This window comes from Halyomorpha halys, unplaced genomic scaffold, assembly GCF_000696795.3.
Source record: "Halyomorpha halys isolate HHAL.00 unplaced genomic scaffold, Hhal_1.1 Scaffold37.1, whole genome shotgun sequence".
Lineage (NCBI taxonomy): Eukaryota > Metazoa > Arthropoda > Insecta > Hemiptera > Pentatomidae > Halyomorpha > Halyomorpha halys.
Window position 1 is genome coordinate 641,971 of NW_027106407.1, and position 12,311 is coordinate 654,281.

The 12,311-nt window shown below is 28.2% G+C and overlaps 2 protein-coding genes across 3 annotated transcripts in view; one reads left to right on the forward strand and one right to left on the reverse strand.

Moving 5' to 3' along the window:
* Positions 1 to 1,939, reverse strand: part of gem (gemini) — a gene marked incomplete in the record, with an annotated part of 67,864 nt that extends 65,925 nt beyond the window's left edge. Inside the window, 1 exon segment of the mRNA XM_067044761.1 lies at positions 1,804 to 1,939.
* A 246-nt stretch (positions 1,940 to 2,185) lies between these two features.
* On the forward strand, positions 2,186 to 11,305 carry LOC106687028 (hexosaminidase D). Of its 2 annotated transcripts, XM_067044762.1 has the most exons (10): positions 2,186 to 2,638; positions 2,710 to 2,919; positions 3,029 to 3,196; positions 3,284 to 3,449; positions 3,528 to 3,602; positions 5,428 to 5,614; positions 6,622 to 6,789; positions 6,867 to 6,977; positions 8,718 to 8,804; positions 10,416 to 11,305. In XM_067044762.1, the coding sequence occupies exons 1-10, from the start codon at positions 2,552 to 2,554 to the stop codon at positions 10,636 to 10,638; spliced, it is 1,482 nt and encodes a 493-aa protein (XP_066900863.1). In that variant the 5' UTR covers positions 2,186 to 2,551; the 3' UTR covers positions 10,639 to 11,305. The 2 variants fall into 2 exon arrangements, with proteins under 2 accessions (XP_066900863.1, XP_014286178.1); XM_014430692.2 differs by lacking the exon at positions 8,718 to 8,804.
* The last annotated feature ends 1,006 nt before the right edge of the window (positions 11,306 to 12,311 follow it).

Below are 12,311 nucleotides of genomic sequence, written 5' to 3' on the forward strand. Positions count from 1 at the left end.
TCTTATTTTAATTTCACGAGGATGAAATTATTACATGTTATTTAATTCAGCTAAGCATAAATATTTATCATATCATTTAAACCATAAATAAACTAAAAACATGAAGTACTATAAGAGACAGTACTATAAGAGTATTATAACAGTACTATAAGAGATGAGATCTTAATATTTATCTCAAATAAGATAGTGTTATCTCAGTTAACGACTCAAAATAAAAAAAAAGTAATCAAATCTTTAAAAAATAAAAAATAAAAAGAAACCGTTTAATATAACTAAGTATAGAAATAAAATTAATATAAATTCATACAAGACATCATCTAGGTCTGTAAAGGAGGCAGGCCATGTTGCACTGATGGCACTACAAAGATGTTACCACCACTGTTACAGAGCTATCACTGGACCAGATATGTGGTCATCACTTTTAATTAATGAGCCTAGTAGATAAATCGCACAACAGAGTGAAGCACTATACAAAGGAGAGTACAAATACGGAATATCACACATTGCTTAATGTATTAGAATCATAATAATTCTTTGAAAATGGATTCAAAATTTATCAACTTTGGATTTAACAGAAAATTAATGATCATAACAGACGAGTATAATCGCAAAAGAATCAACTTCTTTAATCTGAATGATTATAAAACAAAATTCTGAATCCGTTCGACATAAATAAATGAGTTAAATAAAATATATTGTAGTTAATAACAAATATAACAGGGATTTATTCTACAAACAATAGAGGAACAATGACAGAACACTTAAAGAGGTCAACTCAGATCAATTGATTAACTCCCACTGATCAAATGACTAAAATGAAGAATACAATTGTAAACAAATTCACTTGTTGCATATAATCTTACCAAATGTTAAATAATTCTAGTAGTTCTACTTTCATCTATAAAATCTTAATACAACTGAACAGATTATAACAAAATCAGAATCTACAATTTAATGAAACTAAACTTCAGTAATGAAATTACTTGAACTCACAAATTAAAGTCAAATAAAAAAACACTTAAATTTCTATAGGAAGTCCTTTTTTCTATAAATCCCTAACAATACTTATTTAAGACTAGTTTAATAAAATAAAATGTTAAAGTAACATACATTTCTCTAATAGATAAAATTTCTGGATAAAAAAAGAACTCCGATATAATTACTAATAATACTACATGTTTTTTTAAAAATATAATTGGTCAAAACCAAACTTTAAAATTACTTATCAATTTAATAAATTGATCTGTTTTATTTAATTAAAAGAAAGTCACCCTAAAATTGATTATGATGATGATTCTAAATCAATACTTTTTTTTACATTCAAAAAGAAATAAATATACAAACACAATGAATGGGAAAAGTAAATAAAAGACCATTAAAGAATAAACACTCCTCTTTCACAACAAATTCATTTCTAATTTCACAAACAATTAATTACATTCTTTATCTGTAAAATAATTTTATAGCTACATAAATATTTCTCTTTATTTTATAAATACTTTAACCATTATCATAATATTTACAACTAAAAAAGAAACTAAAAAAGGTACAAAAAATCAATTAAAACTTATGCTCAAAATTATTTAAAGAATAAAACATAAATGTACCTAGAGCTATAAATAGAGAATTAAATTGCATTAATATGAAAAATATAAAAGCACAGATAACAGATATATGTAAGTGGTAGGCAACCAGGTATACAGTGAATGCTTACCATGACAAATTTACTGATATTAGATAACATACTCAATGCAAATAAAAACGGGTTTAAATATACAGACAGTAATTATGAGTATAACTTACAAGATAAATCAAATGATGATTAAGCGGTGTGAGTTAAACACAAAACATTTTAGTAAAAAATTTTACTGGATGTTGACGTCACGAAGTTAAAGATTGAACCTCCAACAATTGGTTATCGTGAGCAGGTTAAATATGCACAACTGAAACATAAACAGAAGTAGTCCATCGACTATCCGTCAGTGGTCTGTGAAGGTTTATATTATTGATATTTTTAGGGTTTAACCAGAAAAACTAAAAAAAAAAACCGAAAAGTCGTATGAGGATTTATGTTAAATTTATCATCAAGAGTAAATTAAAATGGATGTTATCTCTAAGCTAATAGAACTGTGTAATTTGAAAAATTATTGCTGATAACAATCCAGATAGTGGCCCTTATTATTTAATCTATGAATTGACCTCCAACGCAGTTATTGCAGTGTATCCACTGTTTATTGCAACTTCACAACAGAGAAACTGGAAGCACTACTCAATTAACATAGTGATAACAATATTGAACCAGAAAAAGTTGTGGATTTAAGTTGAAAACTCGTGATTTAAGGCTATCATTCACTTAAAAAAGAAAATAAACTGTTATTGTACAATTAAAATTGCATTGAATCTACTGAACCAATTTTCCAAATTAAAGATAGTGTGTATTTTCTTTTTAAACACAGTTAGTAAATGTTTATTTTATTTTGTGTAAAATTGTCATATTTCAAGATATTTAAATTAGTTCTGTAGTTATCTTGGGATTGAACAATTAGTTATCATGGAAGAAAAACTTGAATTTGGAGCCAATAGGCTTGTACATTTAGATCTTAAAAGAGCACCATTGAAAGTAGATTTTTTGGAGAAGGTAAAAATTGATTCACTTTTCTATAAAATGTTCAGTATTTGAAAATTTACTGTTCTTTTTTTTTCCTGTAGATTTTTCCTTTTTTCCGGGAATGGGGAGCAACTGGTCTTCTTATTGAATGGGAAGACACTTTTCCGTACTCTGATAACTTAGAGTGTATTGGCTCACTTAATGCTGAGTCCAAGGCATATTCTGTTGCTGATATTGAACGAATTCTCAAATTGGCTGAAAACTCAAACCTCTCTGTAATTCCATTAGTTCAAACGTTTGGTCACTTGGAGGTAAATCCATTCGAAGGTGGTATATACTTAATAATAAGTGTATATATGTATATTTTTGTATGTGTAGACAATCTACAACGAAACTTCTTCAACCTCTCCCTTATAATAGTTTGTGCTGAGGCATGAAGAATGGAAACAACTTAGAGAAGTTTGGAAGTACACCAATGCATTATGCCCTAGTAATCCAAAATCACTTTCATTGGTCACCAGTATGATTGACCAAGTTATTTCAAAAATGCCTAAAGATTTGCAGTATTTCCACATTGGTGCTGATGAGGTTTACAAAATTTAAAATTGTTTTGAGTATTGTTGAGTGTCATATGCTTAAGGTATCATCTTCTCATTTTCTTATAATTAATTGTAGGTATGGCAGTTAGGCTCTTGTAGTTTCTGTTCTAGTCAAGACAAGCATGTTGTTTTATTGGAGCATTTAGTATCTGTTCTGAAGCATTTTAAGGAGAACTATCCACATATTAGGCCTATCATGTGGGATGATATGATTAGGACAGTACCTGCTTCTTTGATTCAAGGTTTTTTCTTTTATTATTTACTTTTAAATTGGGTTTATCATGCATTAAATTTATATTAACATTCTCTTTTATTCACAGCACACTCCTTAAGTGAGTTGGTTGATATAATGGTATGGTTTTATGAGCCTGCTCCATTCTTCAATATACCTAGTGGTATGTAATCATTAGTCTTATTGTTTTTCTTGACTTTATCTTTTGCATTATGTAAAATGAATACTTGTTAGCAAAAGTGGTTCAGTAAATGAGGCACGATTTACATTATTCATTCTATATTAACATAAAAAGGAGCAAAAGCCCCTTAATTTATTGGACAATATCCTTTGTTTATTATTTATATCATTTTATTGTTCTATTAAATTAAGGGAACTTCACCCTGTTTTAATGTAGTATAATATGTATAGTGTAGGTTACATTATCTATTATCTGTGTAATAACAAAAATCAATTATGCAAGAGATCAGCCGCCTTCATCTAATTTTCCATACACATGACTTCTTTCAGTAGTCCATCTATGATTGCAGGAAAACTGTTTCAAAATTCAAAAGGAAAAAAAAAAGTTTCATTATGGAATATGAATTAAACTATAGAACTGGGGGCTGGTATTAATTTATCTATCCTAAAAGCAAACCTGTAAGTTAGTAATCTCGTATAGATGTGCATGACCGAAACATTCAATAAGCTACAAATTGTTAATAATTATTCTGAGAAGTTCGAGGTTTGGTCTGGTTACAGAAAAAGGTTTAACTTTAGGTGGTAAAATACCAGTGCTTGGGTAGACGGATGATTTGGTATCATTGTGTGAGAACAACGGAATTATAAAACTAAATACAACTACATTGATAAACTCTAGTAAGGAACTAGGTCTCGAAATAAAGAAAGATTATACAAAATATATGGTTAGCAGTAGATATGGGAGGAATTTCGATGATTTAGATATAGAAGGGCATACATTTGAACAAGTAGATAGGTTTAAGTATTTAGGTTCTACGATAATTATAAAAAATGGAATTGATGAGAAAATAAAAGCAAGGTTAAGGGCGGGAAATGTCAGTTATTTTTCAATTTGAAATTAATTAGGTCTCACCTTCTGTCTATAAACTCAAAAGTTAGAATTTACAAAACTATTATCCTTTCCACTGTTATTTATAGATGCAAAATGAGGCCTTTTACACTTAGGGAAGAACAGCACCTTAAGGTTTTTGAAAATAAAGTATTACGTAAAATATTCGTTCCAAAAAAGGATGAATTAGCAGGAGAATTAAGAAGGCTACACAACGCTGAATTAAGAGAACTGCACTTGGTAAATATAATTCAAATTAAAGCATTGCATCATATAAGATAGGCGTGTAAGGTTATGGGACTTGGTAATGAACTGATCCCTAAAATGTTAATAAACACTGAACCAACAGGTAAACATCTGAGGGCTAGATCAAATTGTTGATGGGAACATTGCGTCATAACTGATTTAGTAGATTTGGGTTTGGGGAGTTAAGAGAATGATTGGTGGTATCGGCATCGTACCTTCGGGTTGGCTATGCCTTTATTATTATTATTAAAAATAAACTTGTATTTATCATAATGAACTGATTTTTTGTTTTCTGACAATACAGTAATTATGAGCGACACTAGGCATTGTACTAATACAGTGGCCACAATACCAATACAAAAAAATATATATGTAATTTTTTTTTCAAAAGCCAGATTCAGAAAGTTTGTTAAATCTGTAATTTTTATTTATTTTATTTTTTTTATGAGAGATATGGGATAAATACTGTATTATAATGATTCCACTAATAAATCTATGGAACATCACATACTTGAAAGAAACAATGAAAAGGAAAATTAATAGATGGAAAGCAAGCATTAGTCCAAGCCTACATGCAACCAAATTTTTACTGACTGTTTTACCCAATAATGAAATTACCAAAATTAAATCTTATGATTTTGACAATGGCTATAATGTTGTTCTTTGGTTTCAGATTTATGGAGCAAATATGCATCCATATTCAAGAAGGTTTGGATTGCTTCAGCCTTCAAGGGAGCAACTGGAGCTTGTCAAATATTGCCAGTAATACAACATCACGTTAGTAACCATGAGCAATGGCTTGCATTCATAAAATCTTCTAGGGCGGAAATCAAAGGAATTGCTATAACGGGGTGGTCCAGGTAAATTTATCCAATAATTTGTATATGTAAGAAATCTTGACTTGGAACTGATTTAGCCCAGTTTTAATAGGGAAAATTAATTTTTTTTCATCATTCTTATTAAAATATTTAACTGGAAAAAACAACAAATTCAACTATGACTTTGTTTTGTTTATTTGTTTACAAGCTAGCTGAAGGCCTGTTTTTTATTAATTCATTATTGGATAAAAATAAGTAAACCATCTCTAGAACTACTGAACCATTATTAATCAAATTTTAACTACATTATCATCATGTCATGGTCTCTGGAAGGTTTAGCCATTGTAAAATGCCCGGAAAAGTAAAAGTAATATATGAAGCCGAAGTTTGCTTGAAAGGATTGAAGTTTAATTAATAGCCATGGGTGAAAAGTAAACTCGCTAATTTTTTTTTTCAAAACATGGTTAATTGAGGTTCTACTTTTTCATACTGTGTTGTAAGTCATTGATAAACCTTGTCTTCTTACTTCTGAATGGAGATAACTGCTGAAATTCAGATTAACTATATTTAAAAAAAATTATTTTAAAAGTTACTTATATATTTTGGAATGAAATATAACAAATATATTTACAACCGTAGCTTATAACTTATCAAATTAAATATAAATAATAATAACTTCAAGCTGAAATTAGAAATATAAACAGAAAGGTATCTAGTAAAATTTATTTATGCTTTTTTTTTTTTTTTTCTAGTGAAAAATAATCTCAATGTATTCAATTCAATCACTTTGTATTGGTTATTTATTTTATTATCGTCACATATAATAACTTTTATTGTTGTTTTGGTGTATTAGGGTGGTAGATCTTTAGCCATATGTTAATTTGGTAAAATTGTCACAAAAGGTAACGAAATCGGATAAGAAAATATGTAATTGTTATACACATCTTAAATTTTTTTTTTATTAACAAATAAAACAACTACTTAATTGAAGTAATTTGTTTTGTTTTATCTGTATATGTTTTATCTGTTTATTTATATATGTAATACAGATATGACCATTTTGCTACACTATGTGAACTACTGCCTACTGCTTTACCATGTTTAGCCATTTGCTTAAGCATTTGTAAACAAAATGGATACACTCAAGAAATTTATAAAAATGTTTCAACTTCTTTAGGATATGATCAAGTGCCTTTACTCACTAATCCTTACCCAAGGTCTGTATAATTTGATTTTTATTTATATTTTTCAAAGTAATTATTATAATGGATAATTCTGAAAATTACATACTCAGGCCTCAAGCAGTTGCACCAGATTTGAATTATCCTGGGTGGAAAATAACTACTGGCGTGGAATGGCTTGCTAATCTCAAAGGCAAACATATGGCAATTATAAGCTCTGATCAGTGAGTACTTTTGATTTATTGTCTCAGAAAGACTACTTTAAAGTCAATGCAGCAGAGAGCAGTGTATGCAGATGTCCAATTCCTTGAAAAACTGCCACTTATCTTCAGCAAATAACCTATTGTGTCACTGTCCAAATTCACTCTTTTTGAACAATATCAATCCCAATGACATACAATAAAGTTATTATAATAAAAATCAGTCTAAAGTTATAAAGTTATTATAATAAAAATCAGTCTAAAGTTATAAAGCTATTATAATAAAAATCAGTCTTGTGTCAAAACAAGGTCAAGACATTTTCTCTTATAAGTCTGAAGAACTTATTTTATCCTCATTAATTTTTTATAGAATCACACATTATATGAAGGCTCTTATATTCTGAGATTTCTTCTTGCTAAGTAAAACAAACCTTCCATTTTAAATGCTTTGGTTATGTTTTTCATTTCTCATTAAATTTTTATTCTTAACTTATCAGTAGGCTGAGGTGAATGAGTGAAAATGAGGTGAGAAAATCTAATCATTGAGTTTTTCATTTAAGAATAATTCTCAGAAAATCTGGTTAATCCCAAAAAACTGTTTTATTCCCAATAATGGAGTAAAGATTTGAATTGTTTAATTCATGAATTAATGATTTTGATGAACTCCCCATTTCAATGTAGAATTAAATGGTTTTTAATATCAACTAGGTTCTATCATCATTGAAATAGTCTAACAGATCTTAATTGCGGATTTTTCAGACAATGTTCCTCTGAATTATTTTTAATTTTGTTTATATGATAAAAATAAACAGTTCTCATTATTAGCAATAATAAACAATACATAAATACAAAATATTAATTTTATGAATAACTAAAAAAAAATAAATACATCCAATTTTAAAGGGAAAATCTTCGCTGGCCCCATCTTTTCCGATTGTATTATAGCTTCATTATGTTTTATTCTCAGTAGGAACAAAATTTATATTCATTAATGATTATTTATTACCTTGAAAAATCCTAAAATATAAATTTTTATAGCAACAGGAAAAGTAAACATTTTTTGTTCTTAATTTTCACCTTTCATGATCATTATTTTTTTTTTTTCAAAAATCACAAAAATATTTATATATTCAACATGAGCCCACCAATCTACACGAAATTGGGGGATTTATTTAGAGTGGTAAGTGAAAGTTTTCTGATGCACGCACCACAACAGATTATTTTTTCATTACTGTGTAAAATTTATGATGTGAGAAAATATAATAATAATATTCTTTATTTATCCTGGGACTGATCCCCTTAATTAAAATAAATATGTATGATGGACGGCAGGATTGAATAACTTTAATGTATGACATTAAAAACACAATAACTAAAATACATAATAAAACTGAACATTTTAGCTGTAATTAATGATATAGGGCCGTATCTTGCCCCCATTGAACTTATTTGAAGATTCAATATAGCTAAGACTAAAACTTTTGGAGATTACAGATTTATTCTCTGGTTCTGTATTATAGATAATATTCCAGTTGTACCAATTCTCCGGTATATTTACTAAGTAAAGTTAACTGTATTAGCTCATTAGTTATTGTTTGAGTTATTGATCTTCATGTTTTGTTTTTTAATTTTCTTTATGAATCTTTGTAGTACAAATTTCACAGTGAACTTTTAGAGTTTCAATATCTTCTTCTTTTAGAGGTTTCAGTATGCTTGGATTTCATCATTTGTATAACAATATTTGGAAATTTTTTGTGTTGCTAGGGTTGGGGCTTGGATGAATTCATGGCAGCTTTCAACTGGGTTTATAAGTCCAATGCAAATCCAGGGTATCGTTAGTACTCTTTTCAAGTAAGTTTGCTCTTCTAATAAAACAAATAATTATATTAAAAATCATTATTAAGTATCAGATATCTTATAAAGTTTATGATGGCTATAAATAATTCATTGTTTTCTAGAAAATAATTGAACTTGCCTTGTGAGGTGTAGTTCAATCATTGAAGAGATACTAGGTTGTATTATCTAGAAGCATTTACTGTGTTATATGGTCTCATAGAAACTAAGAATTTTTATGACTTCAAAGTGATTTTGATTGATTAATTTCATTTAAATAATATATCAGTTAAAATAATTACAGGTTTGAATTCCTAAATCAATGACAAAATATGTAGTTCCTGCCTTGCTTAATCCTTCAAAAGGCATAAGCCCTTCCATGCTGGATTAAAATGTTTTTGTGTTGTATAACGTTGGCCGTAGAAATGAAACATAATATATATATAGGCCCTAACAATCAAAAATGACCTTTAAAACATGTTTAAAAAAATCTTCCTCTCCAAAAAAGTGGTTGGTTTTGTAGTATAACTTGTATAACTAGTGTCCAGTGTTAGGTTCATCAAATTTCATTTAATTTTTTTTTCAATATTTTTCTTTTTATTAGATAATAAATAAAAGTCTTAGCAAACCTGGAAATGTTGTTCTGGCTCCAGCAATCACTGTTTAATCACATCTGCCCAATCCTAACCTAAACCACAAAATCAGTCTTGACCCTATCCTCCCATCTATGCTTCATTTTACCCCTCGGATGCTTATCTGCCTGAACACTGTTTATTAACATTTTAAGGATGCATTTATATTTACCTGTTTTATATTAACCTGAATTATATTTTGAATGTAGTTCCCTCAATTCAGCATTGTGTAGCCTTCTAAATCCTCCAGTTAACTCATCCTTTGATCCAAATATTTTATGCAATACTTTATTTTTAAAAACTTTAAAGCACTGTTCCTCCCTTTATGTAAGAGGCTACATTTCACATGAGTATAAGACCATGAGAAAGTTCATAAAACTATTGAAATAATTTATAGAAATACATTTTTTTTTTTATTGAATTACAAACTATAATTGTGAATTGTACATAATAATTGGACAAAATCTAAACTATATAAAATCTCACAATTATATATCTGAAAAACTAAATTTTATATTTCAATTTCATTCAAGTATATGACTCCTAGGCACTTAACATATTTTTGCGTACTTTCTACCATCTAGGGACATGTTACCAATCCATTTTGAACAGGAAATTCATCACATTTTGATGCTCTGTCCGTTTAATGCTTTATAAATTGAAATGATATTTGTGATCTTTTCAATGAAAAGAGATATTAGATTACTTTTATTTCCGTTCTCTGAATTAGTTGTCACTAATATTTGGTGATAACCAAGGTCTTAATTGTTTGATAAGATCATTTTATAAACTTCCATGCTTGTTTCTGGTAATGACAATTATCAAGAATAATTATAGGGTTCAGAGCTGTTATAGTTCCAACTTCTTGTAACTTCGTTGAAAATTAATTACCATACTACAACTACATTATTAATTAATATTACTTATTATTAATTAATAACAAAAATTAATTTTTTAACTTCATCAGTGAAGAATTTTTAACTTGAAATTTTTCCAGCATTGGGGAGGAATGGGAAGCTTTGGAAACTTACATGAAAGATCACCTGAGTGAAGCTTACTACCAACCTCAGATTGAAGAATGGATTGCTACACATTGCAAACCGCTCAAGGGAAAAGCTAAAGAACTTCATAAGTCAGGTCATGAATACATCTCTGCTCAGTTAGGAACTGAATCACTCCAATTACCTACCCAATTTTTTCCGACTCCTAGACCAATATGATAGACATCCTTTATTACTTTTTAAAAACTTTTTTGTACGTCCCAATTTTGAAAAATTAAAATTGAGATAGTTTATTGAATTTTTATAATACTATGATTTGTATACATTTTTTATTTATATTGTTTGTTGAAATATACATACATTATGTTGCTTATAATGAAGTTTAGCTGTGTATGTTTATTTTTTTAGTTGTACTAAAGTTAATTACTTCATCATTATGCATGAAGTGAAAAATAAATGTATTAATATACTGCCAAAAACTTTAAATAAGTGTTTTATTAATGATAAGATATTCTTTCAACGGTCTATAATAAGCCTGGGAGGTAGGAGCATAATATTTATTTGTTATACTTACAATGTTGTACAAGAAATTATGGTCTGCACTGTGCTCCAACAAACTGATTTATCACTTCTTGTCAGGCTATCGTTTTAAGGTTGATAAGATTCCAACATATTCTTATGATTTAAGTAGGACTTTATACAAATTTTTTAGTGTTTTATATTAGTAGCATGTTCTTAATTTGTAAAATGCTTTAATGCTGTCTAATAAACTTTTAAGACATTAACATCATCTGATTTCAATGTATGCAATCAATCTTAGATATCTCCATACCATCACAAATGTTTGAGTTATCCAAGATTTTAGTAATAAAAAAATTATCATTTATGATTGATTTCTCCTTCTCCTTTAAAATTCTTTCTGGGTGTATTGAAATTATTTATAATGTGCTTGTTCATATCGAAATCTTTGAATCCATTTAACTTAACATTTTTGTTATATATCATTGAATATTACCATGATACCAAAGTGATTTCCTACTTCTTTTTTAAAGGGTGTTAGAAATTGAGGAGTCGATGAACAAAAAGCATGGTTTCCAGATGTTAGATCTGGAAGAGTCTTATTGTTATTGAAAATTTTTCCTAATCACACTTATTTAATATCATCCTTATCTAGTTCCTAATGTTTTTATTTTAACCAAGGAGAGAGGACCCTATCTTTTTACGCTCAATTTTCTTTTTCATTGCCTCTGTCCTTCTAATTGACCTTTCTTCATACAGTATTGTTTCCATTTACAGAGAAAACATGGGAACATAGTGTTTCTTCTCAATTGACCAAGAAACTAGAAATTATTTTTAAACTACATTTAAATAACTAAGGAATCTTTACCTGTATAGTGTTATAATCTCAATAAGGTCTGACACACTTAAATAACACTTCATTAATTACAACATTAAAATTGAGTTATTGACATGTATGCATCATATCGTCGTAACTACGTTAAAGTGATAAATATGAAAAATCACATTTCTTAATTTGTTTGTTGTGGGTGAAAGCTCATAATAACAATTGTGCATTACATATTTTATTATAAAATTTATGAAATTATTTTTTGGTTTTGGATTGTTTCAATGCTAATTTAATTTTCTTATCCTTGATTGAAAAGAAAATTTTTTTTTAGAAAATTTTGACATTAATTTTCTGTGCTATAATGAGAAAACAAAAAACTTCAATAAATGATTTTTATGTGCTTGTGAACATGCCAAGAAATGATGTTGGTGAAAAACAGCCATTTTATTTCATGAAATTCCAACATTCAAAATGCCCAAGTCTGAGAAACCATCGATATAAATACAGATATTCGGCATTATTAAAATAGTTTAATTTAATTACT

Bases quoted from the DNA above. Each gene is read 5' to 3' on its own strand.
- LOC106687028 (XM_067044762.1), top strand. From the start codon at position 2,552: ATGGAAGAAAAACTTGAATTTGGAGCCAATAGGCTTGTACATTTAGAT. The intron at 2,639-2,709 runs GTAAAAATTGAT...TTTTTCCTGTAG, and splicing joins AAGTAGATTTTTTGGAGAAG to ATTTTTCCTTTTTTCCGGGA. The intron at 3,603-5,427 runs GTATGTAATCAT...CTTTGGTTTCAG, and splicing joins ATTCTTCAATATACCTAGTG to ATTTATGGAGCAAATATGCA.